This window comes from Zonotrichia albicollis, chromosome 3, assembly GCF_047830755.1.
Source record: "Zonotrichia albicollis isolate bZonAlb1 chromosome 3, bZonAlb1.hap1, whole genome shotgun sequence".
NCBI lineage: Eukaryota > Metazoa > Chordata > Aves > Passeriformes > Passerellidae > Zonotrichia > Zonotrichia albicollis.
The window spans coordinates 10,297,346-10,322,381 of NC_133821.1; the positions used below are offsets into that span (position 1 = coordinate 10,297,346).

At 42.5% G+C, this 25,036-nt stretch overlaps 1 protein-coding gene across 3 annotated transcripts in view; it reads left to right on the forward strand.

The window, feature by feature from the left end:
- XPO1 (exportin 1) overlaps positions 1 to 24,700 on the forward strand; it is a 36,664-nt gene extending 11,964 nt beyond the window's left edge. For all 3 annotated transcript variants that reach the window (XM_074536636.1, XM_074536637.1, XM_074536638.1), the window contains 21 exons: positions 7,229 to 7,290; positions 7,367 to 7,411; positions 7,497 to 7,678; positions 8,148 to 8,196; positions 8,289 to 8,408; positions 8,518 to 8,646; positions 9,242 to 9,400; positions 11,701 to 11,898; positions 12,490 to 12,628; positions 13,924 to 14,105; positions 14,897 to 15,053; positions 15,160 to 15,323; positions 15,886 to 16,020; positions 16,878 to 17,061; positions 18,178 to 18,284; positions 18,640 to 18,834; positions 19,273 to 19,441; positions 20,199 to 20,333; positions 20,447 to 20,606; positions 20,701 to 20,797; positions 21,534 to 24,700. In XM_074536636.1, coding sequence (XP_074392737.1) covers positions 7,229 to 7,290; positions 7,367 to 7,411; positions 7,497 to 7,678; positions 8,148 to 8,196; positions 8,289 to 8,408; positions 8,518 to 8,646; positions 9,242 to 9,400; positions 11,701 to 11,898; positions 12,490 to 12,628; positions 13,924 to 14,105; positions 14,897 to 15,053; positions 15,160 to 15,323; positions 15,886 to 16,020; positions 16,878 to 17,061; positions 18,178 to 18,284; positions 18,640 to 18,834; positions 19,273 to 19,441; positions 20,199 to 20,333; positions 20,447 to 20,606; positions 20,701 to 20,797; positions 21,534 to 21,680 — 2,915 coding nt within the window. In that variant the 3' untranslated portion in view covers positions 21,681 to 24,700. The remainder of the gene's footprint in view (positions 1 to 7,228; positions 7,291 to 7,366; positions 7,412 to 7,496; positions 7,679 to 8,147; positions 8,197 to 8,288; positions 8,409 to 8,517; positions 8,647 to 9,241; positions 9,401 to 11,700; positions 11,899 to 12,489; positions 12,629 to 13,923; positions 14,106 to 14,896; positions 15,054 to 15,159; positions 15,324 to 15,885; positions 16,021 to 16,877; positions 17,062 to 18,177; positions 18,285 to 18,639; positions 18,835 to 19,272; positions 19,442 to 20,198; positions 20,334 to 20,446; positions 20,607 to 20,700; positions 20,798 to 21,533) is intronic.
- Positions 24,701 to 25,036: the final 336 nt, after the last annotated feature.

Below are 25,036 nucleotides of genomic sequence, written 5' to 3' on the forward strand. Positions count from 1 at the left end.
ACTTTTGTCTTTTCCTCAGAACTTTGTGTATTAACTGAGATTTACACTGCCAGTCTCTAAGTAGCATTCTGTCATGTGTTATGGTATCTTGAATGATAAACCACATCTTTCACTTTTGTGATAGTGATCTCAGTGGGTTGTGAGCAGCTGAAATTCTGCAGCTTTGTGGAAAAGGTGTCACTGATAGTTTTGAAACATACGAGGTGAGCCACTGGCATTGGGGTAGAGATTTTCATTCCCTGTCCTTGGCACAGGAGGTTTTGTTTTCCTCACCCTCTGGAAGCTGTGTGTGCTTCCCCAAGCAGACTCTGGCCCACTTGTTACCTTGTGTAGGTTTGTGGTGTTATTTGGAAGTTGTGTGCAGTTACAATGATTTTAAAATGGAAACACCAAGGAATTGAACTGTCTTGCCTGTTGATGTTCTCTCATTAGGCAGGGAGGTGCTGTGCATTTGGGTTTAATTAATGAAGTGTCTAACAGGCAGATTGCTGTAATTGGTGCAGGGCAGGGTAAGCCCCAGTCTCCCATCAGTGCAAGAAGCTGCAAGTCTGTAAATCAATTCTGTGTTTAGTTTATGGCTTTCCCTCCCCTGTAGCTTGCAGTGTTGCTGACTTTGGGCATTGGCTGCAGTAAATGGGGGCACCTCTGTGGTGCAGGGTTAGTGCTTCACATGGCTGCCTGCCATCATCACAACCTGGGCTTCAAAACATGAAGTGCAACCACTTCCAGTTCTTGACATTAAATGCTGTCACTCTTCCGTACTTGGCTTTTTACTAAAAGCTGGTCTTGGAGCTAATGAAAAGTTCCATATTTCTGTGTTCTACTGAGAGCTTTTATTAACCTTGCTGAGACATACTTGACATTTTTACTGCCAGTGCTTAGGTCCTGAAACTGCATAAATTAAACCAGAATTTGAAGTGCTGATGAAAACAAATGCATAGAGAGAGACTTTTACACTTTTGTGCTTGTTCCTCTTCTCAACTTTCCCCCTTCCCTTCCAGCTATGGGTTGGCAAAGGGCAGCTGCCTTTGAAAGTAAAACTGAAAGTGAAGTTTCCATTCATGCTGCTGTTGGAGGTTTCTAGGGAACAGCTTCAGCTAAGGCTCAGACACAGCTGTGCCCCTTTGAGAAACTGAAAGAGCACCTTAGTTAGCTAAAGTTAATTGTTCTTTGTGCTTTTCGTTACTGGAGTGTCTCAGCTCAGTCAGATTTTGTTGCATCCCTGACTGTGAGCACTTGGTTTCAGTGTTTGGAAGTTGTTGTCCTGCAGTTCTGGCTGTGGGAGCAGGGCAGGAGGAAGAGGAGTCAGGAGTATTGCCCAATGGTGGAGGGAGATGTAGAACAGATGTCACAGGATGAACCCAAGTGGATAGCTTGGAACTGAACAGGTGCCAAATGCAGGATGTAATTCAGGAATTCAGACTTAAAATTCCTGCTCTTAACGCATAGGAGAGCTGAGGAACAGTGGTGGAGGGATGAGGTTGCTGCTGGCTGTGCTTTGGGACATTTTATCTCCAGCAGTGACAGTGCTGTTGGGTGTCTCCTGCCATCTAAGAAAATGCAATAACTGTTTTTACAAGGCAAAATAAAGTTACTGTCTGCAGGTGTGCAGTCATCTTGAGGTGTCCTTTTCTTACTTTTGCTGACTTATATATCTATGAAAGCTCCAGAGGAAATAAAAAATCCTTTATAACAACAAAGGTGTGGTGTTTGTTCAGTTTTGAAAACGTTTTCCCTTTAACAGAGGCAAACTAAAATAGTGAAATTGACTTTTATCCTGTTGGAGGGAAACTGGGTTAGTGGCTTTCACTTGAGGGGTAGAAGAGGAACCAAATGTATTTTCTGTACCATGGCATTTTATCCAGCTTGGCCTCAGTGGTGTAGGAGGGAGAATCTGTTTCATCTCTAATCCAGTTTGATCTGGTCTGTGGTAGTTGTTTTTTAGTTTTTTAAATTTTTCTTATTTGGCTGATGAGACTGGCTGGTACAAAAGAGCTGCTGCAGAGCTCATTCAGGTGGCTTGATTAGCTGGGAGATAGCAGTGCTGGGTAAATTGAAGTTTCCTTGACTCCAGCCATTCTTTGGGTGACAGGATTTTCCTGTTTGAAGTGTAACTGGTGCAATGTGTGTGCAGGAAACTGAAACTCAGGGAACAATGGAATGCTTAGTGACAAAGCAAACAATGCAGGTTTCAAATCAGTTTTGCCTTATATCATAATTTATAAAACTTGTCTTCTGCATGCCAGCTTGGTTTGTGTAGTAAGTACAGCTGACAAATCTTACTGTTGGTGAAGAGGAAACCAAAGGCATTTATGAGGAAACCACAGTAGCAACAGCAGTGCTTAAGAGTTAAACTCGAGAGCAAATCTGAATTAAATGGTCAGTGAATAAAAAAAATGTTTTGAAATAACTTCCCTGAAATTTGTTGGTAGAAATAAAGCAATGTTGCTAATTACAGAGCATGAAGTGTAACTTTCTGACAGGTTTTTTATTTTGGTTTTTAGCAAGTTGTAGATCAGAATGAGTTGTTGGGCTGTGAGGTTAGCCAGAGGTTTGTTACTGCTTCTGTCTGTGTGCTGCAGGGTTTCAGCTTCCAGCCTTGAATTTCGAATGCAAGGAGGGAAATGTTTTCTTCAGATGTATTCTTTTGACATGAAGCTCTGTTCTGGAGTTTTTCTTTTGTTTTAAAATAGCTTTTGGGTTTGAGCTTTTCTGGCCCTGCTGGCTTTTAAATTTTGTAAAATAGCTTTCTGTTCCTCAGGTGGTGGTGTTTGTGAGCACTTACAAAAAGTGAGTTTTATATTTCCATAATTCTGGAACAACAATCAGGCAAAGCAATCAATTTACAATTCTAAAATACTGATGTGATGGCGTTTTGGTCGTGGTTTTTTTGATTTTTTTTGTTTGCTTTTGGAGTTAGCAGTGGGAACTGGTTGGTTCTGTAGACAAAAGTGGGGTTTGAGGCACAGAAGGGGTAAAATTCAGTTAAATCAGATGGCTGACCCGCGTGTTCAGCCTTGAGAGATGTTTGGTCATAGCCCCCAGCAATGTTAGCCCTGTCTGGGGGATGGGTTTGGTCCTGGCAGGGTGCTTGGAGTGGCTCCTGCACGGACACCGAGGATGCCGTGTGGTTTTCACTGGAGCTGGCTGGGGTGTGATGGATTCCAGAGCATCCCAGGCACTGCTGAACCTGCCTGCTGGCCAGGCTCTGGTGCATCATCCTCAGGCTGAGTTCTGAGCTTCCTGAGCTGTGCTACTAAATTGCTTTAAACTCTGATATCCTTTAGAGCTGATTGTTTAATAACTCTCAGAGAGGATGGCAGTTGATTCAAGTGCTGTGGTCTCCAAAGGATTTGCTGTGGCAGTGTGAAAACCTGCCTGGAAAGAAAGGATTTTGGTCTCCAGTGCAGTGATACGTTTCATTAATCCTGCACTGTGAAATGAAATAGTGTTCCCTGAACAGAGAGAGCTTGTCTGGAGTGTTTGGGGCTGGAATGGATCAAGCACTGCTTCATTATGGAACACAAATTGCTTGTACAACTTTGCTCATCCTGAAATGAAAAAGTGAAGTGTTCAGGGATGCAGCTCAGTGTTTTCCAGGAAGGTCCTGGAGCTGAGTGTAAAGCTTTTCAAGCAGTGGAAGATGCTGTAGAGGTGCTTTTCCTGTGCAGTGATGAGAAATCCCTGGCCTGCTTCATGAGGAAGATGCTTCTTTGCTTCTCTGTGATGAGGAGGGGATGAATGAACAGCATGGTAGTTCTGTGTGTGTGTGATGACAAACTCTGTGCCTTTTCTGTGGATCATGGATTGATTCAGTTCGCCACTGAGGGATAAAGGTGATTGTGGAGGAAAGCATCGTTTCTAACTAAAAAGAAGATAGTATTTTGACTACATTTTGGGACTAAACAGTTCAGTGTAAGTGAGTATGCATACAAACATCCCCAGAGGGGACAGCTCAGCTTTAGCATTTGAAATTCTAATTTTGACTGCAAAATAATGTTAATTTGCTGAGTTACATTGCCCACCTGATTCATTTGTCCTGTTATTCTTTAATACAAGGAGAGACTTTATTAATCTTAGTAAATTAGGATGAGCTTGCACCTGCAGCACCAGCTGAATAATTTTGGACACTTGTTAAAGGCTTGGCTCTGATGGCACAGAAGGCTGTGCCTGTGTGCCTGAGGACAGCAGGGTTTGTTGCAGGTGTGTGTTTGCTGATTGTGTCCATGGTTATTCACCTGCTCTGCTGGGCTGGGGCAGCAGCTCAGGGTACACAGAGTGCAGCAGAGGCAACGGCTTCCTAGAGCACTTCCAAAGGTTACACTGGAGGATATTTCCTCAAGTTCAGGCTGCAGAAATTACTCATAATGTGACGTTCCTCGCTGTCCCAGTTCCACTGGAGGCATTGCAGGGCTTGGGTCACTTGGGAAAACAACTTTCCCTCCAGGAAGGGCTCAGTTTTATGGATGTTTGCCTCTCTGTCGAGGAGCAGCTTTCACAGAAGGATGACAGTATCTGGTGGATATCCAGGAATGTTCCTCAAGGCCTCAAGTTCGTGCCCTTGCTCTGTCATCCCTTTTATGGGACTTTGTACAAAGGCGCTTCTTGGGCTTTGCTTTCTAGAAAATTCCAGCAGTGGGGCTGGTCCAGGCCTGGAGCAGGGGCTGCTCCCTTTGGGTGTCTGAGGTCAGTGCAGTTGCAAGGTCAGATAATCTCTGAAGAGCGTTTTGTGTGTCCTGGCTGTTGTGGTTGGTGTGGTTTCTGTTTTGCTTTATTGGAAGGTCTGCTCTCCTGCCCTGTCTGTCTCTTCCTGCTTGGCTCAGTGCAGGCCTGAGCTTGGCTCTTGTGCTGTTGCCTCTTCAGGACTCACTCAGCTGCTTCTGTGATGGAGGGAGACCTTCTAGGCAGTGGCTGTGGGGTTTGTGCATGTCCTGTGCTCTCCTTTCTAACATTCCACTTCCTTTGGAGTTCCCCAAACACGCTGCTTTTAGCTTATCATGGATTACTGCCCCTGAACAGTTTGTTGGACATGTTCTGATGGAAAATGGTAATGAGTCTCTGGGTTGATTTTTGTCAGAATATAAATTTGACATATATTTGTTCTGCTGCAAATTCTCTTTCCTATGGAATGATAAATAAATGAGCTATTACATATGGAGCAGGAACCAGAACACTTGAAGTTGGAAAAGTATAAAAAGACATCTGTGCCAAAAGGAGCATTAGAGAATTGGAAAGCTGCTGCTTTTAGGGGATTAAGAATATGACTTTGTTCACTGGATGGATGATCTCAGGAGCCAGCAGAGTAATATGTGAAAGGGGGCAAACTTTTAAAGTTGTCATTTGAGCAGTGGTCACCATTTTTACTTTTATTTTAATATTTTAAACAAAGAAACTGTAGCAGAGCAGCTGCTCTCCTGTGCTGGTCTCAGGGCCAGATCAATGGCAGCACAATATTGGAGTTGTTAGTGAACAGCACAGTGCCATTGATGCAGCAAGATGGAAAATGCCATGGATCTGCAGCTGGAGCTCTAAAAGCAATATTAACTTTTTAATTCCATTTTGAAATGCAAAGAGTTGCAGCAGTAGGCCTCCCTTAGTGGTTTGGCAGATGGCAGTAGCAGTTTAGTTTCTGGCCCTGCAAACCCGTTTCCATACTGTTGGGGGGGCTTTCATATCCCATTTGTGAATTACTGTGATGCTTCAGCAGAGATTGTTTTAGGTTTGAAACATCAGGCCTGTGATGCTTGGTGGTTACTCTCACCCAGTGCCTGGCAGTGATGCTTTAATAGTGACCATTCTCCTGGAGCAGAGGGGATTGATCCCACTGATGGTGATGAATGGTAGTTCCTCTTGCCATTGGAGCTACCTGCAAAACAGCTCCTGTCTAGTATATACCTGATGGCTCAAAGTTGCATCTGGTTTTTCCATATTTCACGAGAATGCAGTTAATAAATTGTCCTTTCTAATCCTCTTGCTTAAGCCTGAAATGAAAAAAAAAGACCCTACTAAATTTGGTCAAGTCTTAGACAAGTTTTGAAAGTCATAACAGAGGGTGTGGATTATGTCTTCAGCAGAAGTCATTCTTCTGAAAGTGACAGCTTCTGAAGCCTCCAACACATGCACGTTGTCTGCGTGAGTCGGCTGACTTGTCTTGGAGGAGAAATGATTGAAACAAGATTTTTGGGTTCATGAATTTGAATAGCAAAGCACCCAGCAATTCTCAAACTTCCTTAAGACAAGAAAACACTTGCCTGGTTTGAAGTGTGGTGTCAGAGCTGAGCTCCTGGAATGTTCACCTGGTCGTGACTCCAGGCCCTCTGAGCGTGCCTTTTCCTGGATTTGGCTGGTTTTGTACAGAATGGACATTGGCACTTGGAAATCATTGTTCCCATGGATTTAGGCATTAGGAGTCAGTTAAGGGTTAAGTGGAAAATGAAACTTTGGGCAGTGTCACTTCCCCACAGTGATTGGGGTTTTTCTGGTTTTATGGTGAAGCTGAACACTCTAAAATAATTTAAAAACATTAGTAGGAGAGAGACAACAAAATGAACAGTTCTGACACACTGTTTGTCCCTGATTGTCCAATTGCCAGTGTAGGGTAAAAAAAGGAAAAAGCAATAGAGCAGAATTTACTGAGATGGTGGCATCACAGCATCCATGTGTGCTGTAAAAGCCCAGTGGTTCACACTCAGATTGTGCTGTTTTAGTGAATGAAGGTTTGAGTTCTGTTCTTGTAAGGTTTCACAGGAGAAGCTTTGCTAAGCTCTGACTTTAAAATGCTGTGCATAGGAATTCCTGTTCTTAAAATGGATCACCTGAGTAGACTGGAGCAACTCTGAACTTCTGCCTGCAGTGCAGGTGATGTGTCAGAGCTTTCCATGCACTTCAGCAAAGCTGGCATTGCAACTGGAGTCACACTTGGAATGTTCTGTTTATTCTTGGAGTTCACTTAAAAAATACTGCAAGGACACACTAATCCTTGGTCTTTTGCTTCATTGAGATAGTTTTGGTGTAAAGCCATCTTGTACATCTAAAATATCCCCTGTCAGCATTATAAAGGTGCATTTCCCCATGTAGCACACAAGAATAATGCTCACGGACTCAGGCTTGTCTGGCCTGTTAGAAGTGTTTCTGGTTTAAAACCATGAAGAATCTGAATTCAGAAATACTTGTTGCTACATCTGTGATATCTGGCATAGCTGAAAATAAATCCCTTCCTCTTCTGCAGGTATTAAAAAATATGTTGTTGGCCTAATTATCAAGACCTCATCTGACCCAGCGTGTGTAGAAGTAAGTGAGGAATTCTCAGGGGGAATGAGGGAGGGGAGTGTTATACAAAACCTGACTGCTCTCTGCTCTTTTCCAGAAAGAGAAAGTGTACATTGGGAAGCTGAATATGATTCTTGTTCAGGTAAGGCAGAGCTCATAACACTGTGAGCCTTTGGGTGCAGTCTGTGCTTGGCTGTGTGTGTGACGTGGGCTGGCTCCCTTGGCAGATCCTGAAGCAGGAGTGGCCCAAGCACTGGCCCACGTTCATCAGTGACATCGTGGGCGCCAGCAGGACCAGCGAGAGCCTCTGCCAGAACAACATGGTCATCCTCAAACTGCTCAGCGAGGAAGTCTTTGACTTTTCCAGTGGCCAGATTACTCAAGTCAAAGCCAAGCATTTGAAAGACAGGCAAGTATATCTGTTTAAACCTTGATGAGCAGAGTAGACTTTGTGCTGGCTGCTAAAGAGTTGCTCTCGCTTGGGGCCTTTGTGTGAGCACCTACAGCTGTGTAATTCCATTTCTGAGCCCAAGAGGGTTACTGATTTTTCTTTGAAGCACTGCTCCCAGGGGATCCCTAACTTCATTTCGTACACACAGGGATTTGTACCTTGCTGCAAGTAGCATCTGTTGACTGATGGTTCCTATGCTTTTAACACAGCGTTCAGCATTGATTGATTGTATTTCCTTCTTTTCTTAGAATTTAGCTGCAGGCTTCAAGCTACCTCAAATATGGATTATTACCATGAAAGTGGGGATAAACCAGGTGGCTTTAGAGTGCCTCCATGGGCCTGGGTCTTAAGGACCTGTCCTGTGGGCATGGATATTTTGATTTATGAAGTGTGGAAATGCTTAGTTTTCAATTATTTTTTTTTACAGCATGTGCAATGAATTCTCTCAGATATTTCAGCTGTGTCAGTTTGTGATGGTAAGTCCCATTTCTTTAATGATGTTTTCAAACTTCCCCTCTTTGTGCCTAACAGTGTCACAATGCCATAAACTCCAAATTGTCATTTACAGGAAAACTCCCAAAACGCTCCCTTAGTCCATGCAACTTTGGAAACTTTGCTACGATTTCTGAACTGGATTCCTCTGGGATATATATTTGAGACCAAGTTAATCAGCACACTAATATACAAGGTATTCTTGCAAAAAAATTAAAAATTACAGCTCTTAAATTTAAATACAAGTTGTAGAAAAGCTGCACAACACTTCTGTAATGATCTTTATTTTTTTCTTCCCTCACCAGTTCTTAAATGTTCCCATGTTTCGAAATGTCTCTTTGAAGTGCCTCACAGAGATTGCAGGTGTCAGTGTAAGCCAGTATGAAGAACAGTTTGTAACACTTTTTACACTGACCATGATGCAGTTGAAACAGGTAAATGTTTATCAGAAATCTCCCTTTGAATTTCATATCACAAAATCCATTTCTGTGGCAAGTTGACAGGTTTATGTTCCTTATAGAGCTCTTGCTAGGAAAAGTATTGTTCTTTGGTGGTGTTTGTGGCTTGATCAGAAGATGCCAAGTGTGTCTTTCTGAACTTGATTCCGTTGCATTTCTGCTCTATTGATTTGATTAATTTGAGAGATATTTTGAGCCCTTGGGCTGTCTCATGGGGAAATGTGAACTGTGTGTCTCAAGACCTAAAATGACCTACCTTCTGCAAGTTTCTTGTTAATTTTTGGAACAGATAGAAACATTTCCCACTAAAAGCCATACATCAAATTTGTATAATCTGATCATTCCCTTCTGAGCAGTTCAGATTCAGGTACATGAGTCCCTTCCTCAGTGTATTTATATCATAAGTGGATTGGTAAAGGGGTTTTTAGTAACAGTCTTTTCCTCTCTTGGCAGTGTTGGTCCATCTTGAAGGTTCTTCATAAAAAACAAACAGCAACACACTTTAATGCAAAGTAGCTGTTGTGTATAAAAAGGGAAATTCTTGATGATTTATTTAACTTTATTTTATTAGATGCTTCCTTTAAATACCAACATCCGACTTGCATACTCCAATGGAAAAGATGATGAACAGAACTTCATTCAGAATCTCAGTTTGTTCCTCTGCACGTTCCTCAAGGAGCATGGTCTACTTATAGAGAAAAGGTTAAATCTGAGGGAAACACTAATGGAGGTAAGGAGCTTGGTTTATCTGGTTCAGAAATGTAGCAGGTGTGTTCTCATGCTCAAAGGATGTGGAATTTGTTAAAGGAATGGAATTTTCTAGATCGTTGTAATTAAAGTTGGGAAGAGAAAAAAAACAGTCAGAAATACAAAACCCCCTCAAAAGGTTTGTTTCCTAGTATGCTTCAATGGCATTCTCTTTTGTGATCCTTTACCAGTGCAGTGTCTGAAAACTTAACTCTGTCTGAACCTCTTCTTACTTGCATGGAAGTGTCCAATAGTGCTTCACAGTAAATGGATATATTGTTTTTCCATGGGTTTACATGTCCTGTTTACCTCTCACATGAAGGTGATGTGTTGCTATGGATTCATCAGCCTGTTGTCACTGAGCACCCAGAGCTGCTCCCTAGGGACCAGCACATGCTCCAGGCCGGTTCCTCCAGCCTGGTGTGGCTTCCTGCCCAGTTTGCCATTTCCCAGCTGAAGAGCTTTAAGTAGTCCTCAAGGATGAGACCTTGTATGCAGTAAAGTCTGTGTGTGGCCAAGGCAGAGCCCTGCCAGGTGACTGTGACAGTGAAACCACTGGGATTGTGGCAAATGTTGGAGATGGAGATAAGAATGAAAGATTGGAAAGGCTGAAGCTCTGAGGGGTAGAGCAGGGCAAACCCTAATCCCAAGATTGGGGTTTCCAGTTGTGCTGTTTCAATTGTGAGTACCAATTTTGCTGGGACTGAACTGTTCTGTGGTGACTTTTTTGCTACTGCTCCACTCCAAGGCAATGGGAGCTGCTCCATATCCCCTTGAAGCATCATTTTCTGTGTGCAGAATCAAACCCTGTGCAGGTTTGGAGGTTGTTGGCTGAGGAACTGCCCTGAGAAAAATCAGGAGAAAATCAGCACCCCAATTTTTAAACCTGGAGACCAGGTATATTGGGAGGGAAAAGTGCATTCTGCAGGTTGATTAGCTGTAATCCAGTGTGTCCATCTGAATTCCAGTCTGTTCTCAATATCTTCTGGAGGTAGCCCTCTACAAAAAAAGGCATATTATTAAAATTGGCTGCAAATATCAAATTATTGTAGCTCATTTAGAGGATGGACTCAGCAGCTGGTAACAGTTCCAGATAATTCCTGAATTTGCAAGCAGTAAACTTTTAAAATAACTGGGAATCAGGGGCACACAACTCAAGGCTCAAGTTTCCACTTACACTGAGGCTGTACTGAGAAGACCTGTGTAAAAAAGACACTGACACAACTGGATTCTGAGGACTTTCAGGCTTGAAATGTTTAACAAAGTTCTTGTGCCTGCCTAAAATGCTTCCAAATTAAACTTCTGTAAGCTCTGGTGTAATAGAACCTAAGTACAGGTTGATGTTAAAAAGTTGTGTGCCATTCTAACCTGTTAATTCCTGCACTTTCAATGTAGCAGCTGAAATAATTCCATGGATTCACTGGATCTCTGCAGACCAGCAGAGGAATCCACATCAGTTATTTTGAGTGGTATTACCTAGAGAAATTGCTGTGTGAAGACCAATGTATGGCTGTCCTGAGTCCCTGAGACACTGTAGGTGGAGATGCTGTATCAGGTCTTTACCTTTCAAAGTGCCTAATGTTGGAGTGTTTAATCTATGAAAATACCTTCAGATTTTATCATTTCATTCTGTTTGTTCACTAATGGGCAATTGCTTTGATATCTTTCACCAGGGACTGCATAATAAGCTTAGGCAAAAGAGGTTTGTCTGTGTAGTTGTAGTTTCTCTGGTTGCTATCTGAGCTTGTCAGAATTGCATCAGTGGCTTTCCCTGCTCAGCCTGCTCTGGCTGTTCTGTCAGGAAAGAAGTTGGAAATGTTCTGGTAGATCACTTCTCTGAAGGCAAAGGAGCAGCATGCCAGGGTCAAAGGATCCAGAACAAAGTAGCAGCAATAATCTTGAGAATAGCAATCAGTGGCGGCAGCTGGTGAGGCTTTTTTGAGGTTCTGAAAATGCCTTGCAGAGCTCCAGAGGCTGTGGGTTTGATAATTTCCAAACAGGCTGGTTTGGTGATGGCATTTCTAAGATGTCTTTAGGCTATTTCAGATTTAAAAACACAACACACACTTTGAAAATAACAATAAGAGATGAGAGTCCTTGGTTAGGAGTTGTTCTGCCAGTCCCAACTGTGACCTGTGATGTCATTGCAGTGTTAATGCCTCTTGTTCCAAACTCCCAGATTAATTTGGCATTTGGGCAGGATTTGGATAACTGACCTTGAAGCCATGTGCTTTGATCTGCAGATACACTCACTAACTGGGTGTTCAAACCGCTCTTTTCCAGGCTCTTCATTACATGTTGCTGGTATCAGAAGTTGAAGAAACTGAAATTTTCAAGATTTGTCTGGAATATTGGAACCATTTAGCTGCTGAGCTCTACAGGGAGAGCCCGTTCTCCACGTCGGCGTCGCCGCTGCTCTCAGGGAGCCAGCACTTCGATGTCCCTCCAAGGAGGCAGCTCTATCTGCCTGTGCTGTCCAAGGTAAGGCATCCCTCCGTGCTCAGGGAGGCCACTCTGGAGATGCAGCTTTGAAGTAGAGATTACACTTCCTGTAAGGAGGGACACAAGAAAATTCACCTTAGATAAAGATAGTCGATGAGATAATTGATAGTTGATTCAACTCGAGTTATAGAATCAATGTGGAAATACTTTAAAATGACACCAGTATATAATAAGATAATTAATGTGATATTTCAGCTTTTTTAGATGCTTAATTTTAACATAAATCTGTATTAAGCAGTTTCTGTAAACAGAAAGGCTTGGGGTGTTAGAGTTGGAGGAAAACCCGTGTGTTTGAGAAAAGTGGTCCTTTAAAGACCCCTAATATGACATAAGCATTTTGAACCTATGGAAAGTGTAAATATTACATAGGTTGGGGTTTCTTTAAGTACTCCTCTGTTCATTGGAAGGAGAGAAGTCAGTAGCTCTATCCTCACTGGAAGAAGCTGCCATTTCTGTACGGGTGGCTATAAGCTGTTTGTGGCTGAGGCTGCTGGGCAGAGGGCTCTGGGGACACTGGTGCAGCTGGGAGAGGGCTGGTGGTACAGATTGATGGAGTTTGCACTTCCCCAGGTTCGATTGCTCATGGTGAGCCGCATGGCCAAGCCTGAGGAGGTCCTGGTGGTGGAGAATGACCAGGGGGAGGTGGTTCGGGAGTTCATGAAGGACACGGATTCCATCAACTTGTATAAAAACATGAGAGAAACCTTGGGTAAGTGAACTGGCTGCTGTTGAGTGCTCTGGGTTTGTGCAGCTGCATCAGAGTGCTGCAGGGTGTTATCTCAGCATCTCAAGTATTGTGTGGGTGAATGGTTATCAGCCAGGAGTACTACACAGGCTGCACGGGGAGGAGGCAGTGCCTGCTCTGAAGTTTCCTGTTTGAGGCATTATAACCTGATGGAGTAGTAGTTCACTACTTAACCTTGTCCTTAGGTATTGCAGTGATAATGAGACATTTGAGGCAGGAAACAATATTGAAAGTCCAAATCATAACTTAAGGGAGCAAAGGGAGAGACTTGTCAGATATTCAGGACATTAGACTTTCAATATTAAATTTAGTTTCTCAAATGCAGGTGGGAACCCTGAGTGTTGAGCATGAGGTTGGTGCACTAGGAATGTGTGTGTTGGAAAGCTTGTGAGATGCAGTGTATGTGGTGTAGTGGGCATTTTTATTCTCACCTGGCTGCTGGGGATATAGGTATAGCCAGTGTTAAATTAATTGTTTTAATACATCTGTATGTGGAATGTGAAAACCAGTTTTGTATTGTGAAACAATTACTGTATATCCTGAGTCTCAGTTGTTTTGCCAAATACAGGATTATTTCTATGAAGATGCAGGTCAGGTTTGTATTGCTTATGTTGTGTCACCTATAAGAGAAAGAAAAAGAAAGGGGAGGAGAATGTGGTGGAAGTATTCTGTGGTACAGTAAAAATCTATTTCTGAACCTGGCCATAAATTGCTCTTGACTTGCTGGGATTTAGAGTTTTATATTGGAGACACTAATCCTATTAGGGGCTGATGCAAGTGACTGAGTTGTGGTACCTGAATCTTCCACCTAGACCTGTTCAGGAGCACCAGCTCCACTTCAATCGTGGCTTATTGCAACCAGCAGTAAAATACAGAGCTGGAGAAAATGTGTGGGATGACACATTGCATAATGTCCCCTATAAGCAGCCAATCCCATATTCCTACAGGCCATCAGTTCAGATGCCTTTTGGTAAAAATTTGCCTTGGTGTCACATGGGATGTGCATTGATTTAGACTTTTCACATCACCTGCATGTGATGTTTTGCTGAGGTCCCTTAGAACTTAGACAATAAATTTTGTTGAGAATTTCTTTAAAATAATTTGAACACATTTCTGCCTCAATTATTACCTTGTGCTGTAATGACTTCAGGAAAGAGACAGGACACTTTAACCTGAGAGCTTCAGTGGGTTTTTATGGAAGTTTATGGAGTTGAGCTCCAGGCTGCTGCTTTCAAAGGTTCCACGTTGATCTCTTTCAGTTTATCTCACACATCTGGACTATGCAGACACAGAAAGAATTATGACTGAGAAGCTCCACAATCAGGTGAATGGGACAGAGTGGTCCTGGAAGAACCTGAACACGCTGTGCTGGGCCATCGGCTCCATCAGCGGCGCCATGCACGAGGAGGATGAGAAGAGGTTCCTGGTCACAGTGATCAAGGTAGGCTGGGCACAGCCAGCAGCCTGCTCACGCCCCAGGTTGTGCTGCAGAAACCAAACTTGCAGAAATACTGCTCTGGCAGCTTAGAAAGCTGCCCTGGTGGAGAAGAACAAATGAATGGGAAATGTTCTATCCTGAATTTAGGGGTGATGAATAAGTTAGTGATGAACAATGCATTGATCCAAGGAGCCTTTGCATCAGAAAATTTAGTTTATGGTTAAATGTGTTCTTTGGGGATGCAGAAGAGATGGAAAGGGATTGCTTATGAAATACAGCAGAGTGGCAAAGTAACCTATGACTGTAACTAGACTTGCTCTTTTGCTCTATCTGTATATTCATTGATCAAACTCAAAGTTTGGTTAATATATGGGTAATATTTTTACAAGATTAACAGACTTTAAAAAGCCATACAAAGAAGCTTACAAAATATTTTGGTTTTGGTCATACAGATGTAGTTTAATTTCTTCTATTTATGTGGAGTCTGTATTTTTATCTATCAGCTACTCACCCAGTACTGAGTAGTGTAAGGCTCGTTGAACTCCCCCTGCAGGAATCCTCAGTTATTATTTAAAATGGAGATTCCTTAGTTTAAAACAGTGATCAGGGTTTGAATAAAACTTAAATGATTGCATCATCCCAGTCTTAACAGACTTGTTTGGGTCTTTATTTCTTCATTTGGATTTTTAGCTTGATTGTGGGCAACCACCTTTAATATAGCTGCTTATGCTTGTAATACTTTTGATGGAGCAAGACAAACTTGAAGAGAAACCTAAGAATCTGTTGTGTTGTAGGATCTCCTGGGACTCTGCGAACAAAAGCGAGGGAAGGACAACAAAGCCATTATTGCATCAAATATAATGTATATAGTAGGTCAATACCCACGGTTTTTGAGAGCCCACTGGAAATTTTTGAAGACAGTAGTCAACAAGCTGTTTGAATTTATGCATGGTAATTATCTGCTTTTTTAATTTGCTGTTTTAATTATTAAAAAAAAAAGATGCCTATATGTGGAGGGGAAAAGATACAAAAGAGTAACTACCTGAATTTCATTTAGAAACCCACGATGGTGTCCAGGACATGGCTTGTGATACCTTCATAAAAATAGCACAAAAATGCCGCCGACACTTTGTCCAGGTTCAGGTGGGAGAGGTTATGCCATTTATTGATGAAATCCTGAACAATATTAACACAATCATCTGTGACCTTCAGCCACAACAGGTAGGTTCTGTTTGGGGTTGGGGATAACTCCTGAAGATTAATGCACAGTTCCTTCCTGTTGAAATGTGGGGGTGTTTTGCAAGGGTTGAATTATATTCTTCAGTTTTTGTTAGGGACAGTGGCAGGGTATGAATGCCATGATCAAGATGCATAGCTGAGATGTCATTTGGAATGTTTGGAAGGAGAATTAAAGTGCATTTAGTTGGAATTTTGATTTCTGGAATGTCTCCAAGAAGACACTGTTTAACTTGGTGATTCTGCTTTGGGAAAGAGCAATATCCTTCTCTAACAGTTTATACCTACAGCCCTTGTATTTGGGAAGGAGGGAGGGAGGAACAATCCAAAAAGGGAAAATGGAAAATCCAATGTTTTCCAAAAAAGGAGCAGTGTGCACCTGCACACTGAATGCACAGAAACTTCATGCAGAGTGGATCTGGCACCTGGAGGAAGATACTTCCAGAGTTGATGGGAGCCAGTGCACAGTTCAAACATATCTGGTGGAGCTGAGCTTTCCCTCAGTCCTTTCTGACCTTGCTGCTTGTGGTGTTGCTGCTCCCCTCAGGTGCACACGTTTTACGAAGCAGTTGGATACATGATTGGGGCACAGACAGACCAGAGTGTGCAGGAGCACCTGATAGAAAAGTACATGTTGCTGCCCAACCAGGTGTGGGACAGCATCATTCAGCAGGCAACAAAGGTGAGCTCTTGCATTTCAGTGTGTTCAGTGCTCAGCTCAAAAACCCTGCTCAATGCGTGCCCTCCCCTGGCTGAATTTTTACATGAGTGCACAGAGTTGGGCTGGACTACATTGCATGATGGCTGAGAGAGATTGATGTGACAATGGAGGTGTTGTTTTGGGAGAGGAGACTTAAATGACAAAATAAATACCTGTTTAAATTTGATTTAAAGTACAGTCTGTTACTGTACAGAACTTCAGTAGTTTTTTCTGCCTCCCTTTCACTTGGCTTTTGGGTAACAGAAAAGTTAAAATGCTAAAAATACTGTTCCCTGTTCTTCCTTTCTGCTCCCAGCATTCTCTTAAAGAGAATCTTTTCTTACTTTATCTTCTGTTTCTTTCAGTCTTCTGAAAATACTTTTATATGTGCACATTAAAGAACAACAGTCTTGCACTTCACAAGAGACAATCCATTTGCACTTAAATCTAATGAAGGGCCTGAACCTTAAGCAAGCTTGAGTTACTTTTCCTACCTGACTTCTCCCAAGAACATACTGTGTTTCCATTGGAAAGTGTTTCCATTGGACCCCTTCTATCTGTTTTCAACTTCCTAATCTCCTTAGTTTTTCCTCTAACTGGAGTAATGCTTGCAGCACTGCAGCAAATAATTCTGTGGAAAAGCAGAATGAAATGGAGCTTTATCCTGACTCTGTTGCCATGAAATAAACTGCAGGATCTCTATAGAAAGTCCCTAAATTTTGAGTGATCTGTTCTTTAAGGCAGTGTATAAAATAAATTGTTTAAGCTTAGGCTTTTATATTGCAAGCCAAAGGGTGGTTGTGTTCTCTAATGAAGATGAACTCTAATTTTTTTCACAGAATGTTGATATTCTAAAGGATCCTGAGACAGTTAAGCAGCTTGGTAGCATTCTGAAAACCAATGTACGAGCATGTAAAGCAGTTGGCCACCCCTTTGTGATTCAGCTTGGAAGAATTTATTTAGATATGCTGAATGTGTACAAGTGCCTAAGTGAAAATATTTCTGCAGCTATTCAGGCTAATGGTAAGAAATGCCATGTTCTCTCTGAAAATGGGGTTTAGCAGTGTCTGCCTTTGGGTTCCAGAGTACATCCCAGTTAAATTCATTCTACCCTCTGAGAGAGTGGGGAAGGACTGAAAGTGCTCACTTGAATCTTGCTTGTTAACAGATGTTGTATTCAAATAAAGAGCTCCCAGCTTTAGAGGGAGGAAGAAACCTCTATAAATGATCAAGTTTAGGAGAATGCAGAGCACCAGGGCTGCTCATTAGAATTGATAAGCATCTTGCTGAGATGCAGTGTAGGTAGCCTGTGTTCTTTTAGCTTGCTCTGGTTTTCAGTATTAAAGGACTGTCTGTAAATAGGATCTTGTTCATTGCTTCAGAAAATGTCAGCAGGCTTTGGGATGAGAGTGTGCTGCTCCAAGGCTGTCTTGCAGAGACGTAATGAGTGAAGATGCCTGAAAGTCCTGGTGAAGCAGGCTTGCAATCACAGGAGGAATTCTCAATTAGCTCCCTTACTTTTACCAGCTAACCTAGGGCCTGTGGCATGTCAGCAGAATGTGCTGAATGCAGTAGCCCATTACAGGATGAGATGAGTCACTTGCTGAATTCTGTGCCAGTTTTCTGGCCAGTGCACAGCATGTACCTGGCCACTGGAATGTTCAGTGCAGCTTGGGAACTGCACAGCTGCTTCACCTTGAAGTGGCTGCTCGGAAGTCAGGGTAGAACTGGCACAGAAATCCATGGCTTTTCATTCAGCTGATCTAATGGCCAGGATTCATCATTGCCAGACACGCTGAAGTTGAGGGAGCAGTTGCTGGGGCTGAGGGCTTGGTGAGCTCCTGGAGCAGCAACTGCTGTGATTGCATCAGAATGTTTTTACAACTGGCAAAGATTAACGACAAAGAAAGTCTTTAATAGTCTTTAATATCGTACAGATATAACAATCAAGTATTCTCTAGTTTGTTAATATCAAGTTAATTTGGTGGGGGTCTTTTTATGGTGTTTGTTTTGTTCTGGTTTTTTTTTTGGTTTTTTTTTTTTTGTTTCTTTGGTTGGGTTTGTTTGTTTTGGTTTTTTTGTTTGATTTGGGGTATTTTGGCACCTCACACAATTAACTGAAGCTTTAAAATTTTCCAGGTGAAATGGTAACAAAGCAGCCCTTGATTAGAAGTATGAGGACTGTAAAAAGGGAAACTTTAAAATTAATTTCTGGCTGGGTGAGCAGGTCCAATGATCCGCAGATGGTAAGTGGATGCATTTTATACAAATAACCTCTAAGGCAGAATTGGGAAGAGCCCTGCTTTGTGTTCAGTTGTTGGTCACAGGAACTTGCTTCAGGAGGTGTGTAAAATATAATGGAGGAAGGGGAATTAGCAGAGGTAAGCCTGAGCAGTGCTTGAGACACTTCAGTTGATTTTAGCTGGGAGTAATCATAAAGGGAGACAGGGAGGTTTAAGATGGAGACAGAGGATGGAAACCTCAACTTCCAGAGGAGAAGTGTCACCTGTAACTGAAGGAGGAACTAACTTGGCTGCTGACTGTGCTTGAGTCTGTGCCCAGCAGCTGCTCTGCTCTAACCTGGCTCACTCTTGCACCCAGGTAGCTGAGAACTTTGTTCCTCCGTTGTTGGATGCAGTTCTCATCGATTACCAGCGGAACGTGCCGGCGGCGCGCGAGCCCGAGGTGCTCAGCACCATGGCCATCATCGTCAACAAGCTGGGGGGACACATCACTGCTGAAATACCTCAGATCTTCGATGCTGTCTTTGAGTGCACATTAAACATGATCAACAAGGTATTCATGTTAGAAACCTGGGATGGGGCATCTCTCTCTGAATATCACTGGGATCTCGGGATTTATAAGTTTTTTCCAGTCGCAGAGCACGTTTGTAGCACTTGACAACATTTCTGCTCAGATGAATGTGATTGTTTTATAGCTGAGCTGTCTAGTTAGGTATCTTAAATTGCTTTAAATTTCTCTGGTTAGCTCTTGATTTAAGCCATTAGTCATTTTTCTGGGGCCTTGGAGTGCTGCACTTCTGCAGGCAGAAGTCAAATGTCAGTGTAGGACAAAGTGCTAAAATTGATAAGTATTTCAAGTGTAAGAGCACCACTACTGCTCAGTCCAGTGTTTCCTCACTAAATGTGCACTATGCACTGACTTGCTCTGTTTAATGGAAGATGCTATGATGGAACTTAAGGAGACTTGGCTTTTTTCCCCTTTCCCTTCTAGGACTTTGAAGAATATCCTGAACATAGAACAAACTTCTTCTTGCTACTTCAAGCTGTAAATTCTCACTGCTTCCCAGCCTTCCTGGCCATTCCACCTGCACAGTTCAAACTTGTCCTGGATTCTATTATTTGGGCTTTCAAACACACAATGAGAAACGTTGCAGATACAGGTAAATGGAAGTGTTTAATACAGATCAGAGATTTTCTGATAGAATGCTGTTCTTTTTCTTCCTTTACTTTAATCAAGTTTAGTATGTTGTTTACATGATTCTGCATTTGTACAAGGATAGAATTCCTGTCTCAGCTCCGAGGTGTCAGCCAGGGATCCATGGATGGGCTGGGATGTTTGGTTGTTGTTATTCCTGTAGCTGGAAGAGAGCCCTGTTACAGTTTCTTCTTGCTTTCTTTGCCACCTGGGCATTGGCACTCTTCTGAAATGGCTGAACATTTTAAGCAGCAGCCTAAAATGGTACCACAAAAAACTGTGGAGCCAATGATTCTTACAGGCATTTGGGGATGGGGAGAAAGGATGTTTTTCAGTAGAATTTCACCAAGTAAAATAATTGAAGTTTCCATTTAAATCTAAACATTGAGACATCTTTTCCCTGTTTTAAGCTCTGGGAGATGGCTGCCCAGAGCTTCTTTCCCTGTTTAAATAGCCAACATTTGTCTGGATAGAGGATTTTGCTCATCAAGAAGTGTGATTGGCTCTTTATGCTAATGATATGCTAATGAAGTATAATGAAGCCAGAGGGGCGTGGCATGTCTGGGAGCAGTGCCCTCTAGTGCCAGTCTGGGCAGTGCCTCACAAACCCCTCACGTGTGGGCATCCTGCTGCCCATTGGGGTTTCTTGGGCTTGGGAGAAGGCCAGAACCTCCCAGCTGTTGGATATTGCTCTGCTGGTCACTGTCCATGGCTGTCTGCAGGCCTGCAGATCCTGTACACCCTGCTGCAGAACGTGGCGCAGGAGGAGACGGCTGCCCAGAGCTTCTACCAGACCTATTTCTGTGACATCCTGCAGCACATCTTCTCCGTGGTCACAGACACCTCCCACACTGCAGGTGAGCAGGGCCCCTGCTTCAAAGCCCCCTGAGCAGCACATCATGGCTCACATCCTGTCTGAGTAACAGCTGCTGCTCAGTAACAGCTGCCCGTGTGTGCCTTTGGTCTGCAGGTTTGACAATGCATGCCTCAATCCTCGCCTACATGTTCAACTTGGTGGAAGAGGGAAAGATCAGTACTCCTTTAAACCCTGGCAGCCCAGTGAACAACCAAATGTTTATTCAGGAGTATGTGGCTAATCTCCTCAAATCTGCATTTCCTCACCTGCAAGAGTAAGTGTGCCGTGATTCATTCTTGCTTCTGGTGGGTTTTTATTTCTTGAAACTTTATTTCAGTTTCTATTCTAACTGCTGTGTTTGCTGTTAGTGCCCAGGTGAAGCTGTTCGTAACAGGGCTCTTCAGTTTAAACCAGGATATTCCTGCCTTCAAGGAACACCTAAGGGATTTCCTGGTCCAAATCAAGGTGTGTTGGGCATGCTTTTCTCAAGAAATTAAAAGTAATTCTCAGCAGGATGTTGTTGGAAAGCTTTAGACAGTGTGGAGTTAGTGCTTGTTTGAGAATAGAAGTTATTTTACATCTTTTTAAAATGCAGTGAGAACTCTGTCCAGTGGCTTGTGTGACTGAGTAGTGTTCATGGAACCTGTTTCACTGGGATTTCACTTACAAATTGGGTTTGAACATCATTGCTTGTGTTCTACATTGTGTACACAATCCCTATGTCATAGGACAACTGCAAAACTAAATCTAATGGGAAATAAGTTTCTAGTTTTCAGTTTAATCTAATGGGAAATCTGTTTTTAACCAGATTTTTTTCATTCTACTTGGAATTGGGACCAGTTTTGAAATTCACTACAGTAATGCTATGCCTTTATTTTTTTCTAAGGATGCTGGAATGATAAAATTGCAGGAAATAGTTTGTTAGTCAGTTTTGAGATTGCAATTGTCAGGTATTTCAGAATTGCAGTGATTCTGCTTTAATGGGGATAGACTCCAGCTGCTGGGTTTGGCATCCCATTCTGTGACACAGTGAATATCTTTAAACATTGCTTTACATTGGTTGTGACCTTAGGAACAGAAAGCCATGCAAGCAGCCTGTCAGGGAACAGGAAGGGAAGATGTTCCCTGTGTAATTTTGGACGCTATTACTCTGCCTTAAGCACTTGACAACAAACTGATGTTTCTGTGTGAATTATCCCAGGAATTTGCAGGTGAAGACACATCAGACTTGTTCTTGGAGGAGAGAGAAACAGCCCTTCGGCAGGCTCAGGAGGAGAAGCATAAACTTCAGATGTCTGTACCTGGCATCCTTAATCCACATGAAATTCCCGAGGAGATGTGCGATTAAAACAAAAATAAAACAAGTTTTGCAGTTTTCTTTCTGTACAGCTACTTTGTTGTGATAGAAGAAAACAGCACTTGGATATTTGTTGACCAAAATGATGCCAATTTGTAAATTAAAATGTCACCTAGTGGCCCTTTTTCTTATGTGTTTTTTGTATAAGAAATTTTCTGTGAAATATCCTTCCATTGTTTAAGCTTTTGTTTGGTCATCTTTATTTAGATTTGCATGAAGTTGAAAATTAAGGCATTTTCAAAGTAATTACTTCATGCCCATTTTGTGGCTAAGGGGAAAATAGGCAAAGCGTAACTTGTAAAAGACTATATTGCAAAATAATACAATTTCCTGTCAGAGTATCGATTTTTAATTCGGAGTCATTTTCTTTCTAGTCTGTCCTGCAGTCTAGGAGAAAAGGTAAAGAGTAAAGCAGACAGAATTAATTAATTGTTCAGCAGAGGATTCTAGTGCTGCGTTTGTTCTGATCAGTTAGCAGCTTTCTGGACTGAGTGGTAAGGCTATAGGCTACGTGTATTTGCAAGTTGTATGGCAAGTTTGCAGCAAGATCATGTGCATATCATCCCATTGTAAAGCAACTTCTAAAGAGTATGGGAACACAGTACAGTTAGTTATTTTTACACAGTTCTTTTGTTTTTGTGTGTGTGCTGTCGCTTTGTCGACAACAGCTTTTTGTTTTCCTCAATGAGGAGTGTTGCTCATTTGTGAGCCTTCATTAACTCGAAGTGAAATGGTTAAAATATTTATCCTGTTAGAATAGGCTGCATCTTTTTAACAACTCATAAAATAAAAAAAAAAAAAACTGGCTTTTGAGATGACTTATACTAATTTACATTGTTTACCATGCTGTAGTGCTTAAAGAACACTACTTAAGAGCAAAATAAACTTGGTTTACATTTATTTTTCTTTCTTTGGCTTATTCTTTTATTGGATGAAAATGCTGTGATCATATTTAAGATTTGTATTTGAAGGTGTAGGAAAAGCTCCTTGAGGTCTAGATAACTGTTGCTTCTGGCTTGCCTCATCTCAAGGACTTTGGTTGTGCTTGAAGTTACCACAAACTAAGTTGGGTTCCATTTGGAAGTACAGTAGCTGTTCTGACTTACCTCCGTGGATAACTACTCCGTACCACGTTACTATCAAATGCCAGGAATGAGGTACTCTTGCTCTTTCTCTCTCTGGACTCTTTGCAATTTATTTCAAAGAGGTATTGCACTGTATCTTGACTAAACAGTTAATAATAGTCCATGTTAATAACATGTGTAGACAAGATCTACGGTTATTTTTCTACCTACAGTTTTGTAGTTAAATGATTTTCACAGATAAATGAAGCAGTATGAACACTAAGGGTGTGTAGAGTCTTGGCTTCCCCCTCTGTCGTGTCTTGTCTCTGTTCTCTAGCAGTCTGTGTCGAGCTGTCCCCAGGTTTCTCCATGGATTTGGTCTCCAGGCTATTGGGGTGAGGTGTAGCCGTTGTCAGAGCCGTCCCGGGGCCAGGCAGGCTGGGCTGTGTGTTGTGTGCCCCTCGGGGGCTGTAGTTGGTAGCTTTGTGCTGTGTGTTCCTTTGGAGTAGAAGTGCATGAGTTAGTGATGTTCCTGTAGGATGTAGCTGTGCCCAGGGTGTTTCCAGGCCGGGCTCTGACCCTCTGTGTCTGGGAGCATCTCCTGCTCCTTCCTGTGCTCAGCCCTGGCAGAGCTCAGCTGCTCCTTGGGCAGTGGCACTGAGCTGGCACTGCCTGGAGACCCCGGAGACCCCATGGCTGGGACTGCCTGCAGCCTCCCAAAGCACTGCCACAGCTCCAGACCCGTTCCTTACTCTCCTTAGAGCTCCCAGGTCCGGCTGCTTCATGGCTTCCATCAGCCTGGAGCCTGCTGCTCCACCTCAGGGCAGCATTGCCTCTATTGGGCACGTTACAGTGCAGCCCTTGAGGTCCTGTCAGGGACATGGAGTGGCTGGAGAGCAGCAGCAGAGCTCCAGCTCAGCCAGAGCTGTGCAGGGCAGAGAAGGTGATTGAAATGGAAATGAACCCCAGCAACAGAGGGATGGCAGATCACAGCCCGTGAGTCACGGAGCTCAAGGCTGAGTTGGTTCTGAACAGAAATACACACGTGTGTGTGTGTGCTCTGAACAGAAATGCACATGTGTGTGCTCTGAACAGAAATACACATGCATGTGTACTCTGAACAGAAATGCACACGTGTGTGTGTGCTCTGAACAGAAATGCACACGTGTGTGTGTGCTCTGAACAGAAATGCACACGTGTGTGTGTGCTCTGAACAGAAATGCACACGTGTGTGTGTGCTCTGAACAGAAATACACACGTGTGTGTGTACTCTGAACAGAAATACACATGCATGTGTACTCTGAACAGAAATGCACACGTGTGTGTCTGCTCTGAACAGAAATGCACACGTGTGTGTCTGCTCTGAACAGAAATGCACACGTGTGTGTCTGCTCTGAACAGAAATACACACACGTGTGTGCTCTGAACAGAAATACACACGTGTGTGCTCTGAACAGAAATGCACTCATGTGTCTGTGCTCTGAACAGAAACACACACACATCTGTGTTTGTGCACCTTCCTCCCTTCAAGGCTGGAGTTAGGCTGAGCTTCGTGGTCTGGTTGTTCACTGAAATTTAAATGTGACCTAAACTCGCAAACAACAAACCCAAAATGTATTTTTTATGTTGATTCAAAGAGTTGTTTGGTTATTTTGATACCTTCAGAGTTCTCGAGTAACAACATTCTAATCTTAGGTTTTGCTTCCCTTTTAGATCTAAAAATTTAACTGTGGTCTTGTCTTGTTCTCTTAAGATAATTGGTGCCTTTCCCTGATCTCTGCAGCTGCTATAAAAATGCAGCTTCTGTGGAGTTCTGGATACCATTAAAGATTTGACTGGTGTGTGTGCATATTTCTAGTGCAGTTATCCTGAATGTGAAAAAAAAAAATAAAAGATAATGTACATCTGAGAAAGTTCTAGTTCTAATGCACACTCTGTAAATCAAAATATATGGATAAAAAGCATGAACCATCATATAAACATCTCCATAACTTGTAATTATATGTAAACCAATGTTTTGTGCATATTTCTATACAGATTTTACTAAAAAAAACTCGAAAAACAAACCAGTTCTGTGTACTCCAGGTACATTGATAAATACAAATATTTGGGGGTGTTTTCTGTGTTTACATGGATTGATTGTCAGCTGATGAAGACACCCCAAGTACTTTGTTTCAGGCTGCCATGATGTGTTTGCTACTGTAACTGAAGCAGATTATCTTCCAAAGCATTTTAGCTTAGTTGGTTTTGGTTTTTTTAAACTAGAATAATTTGGTGTGTGTT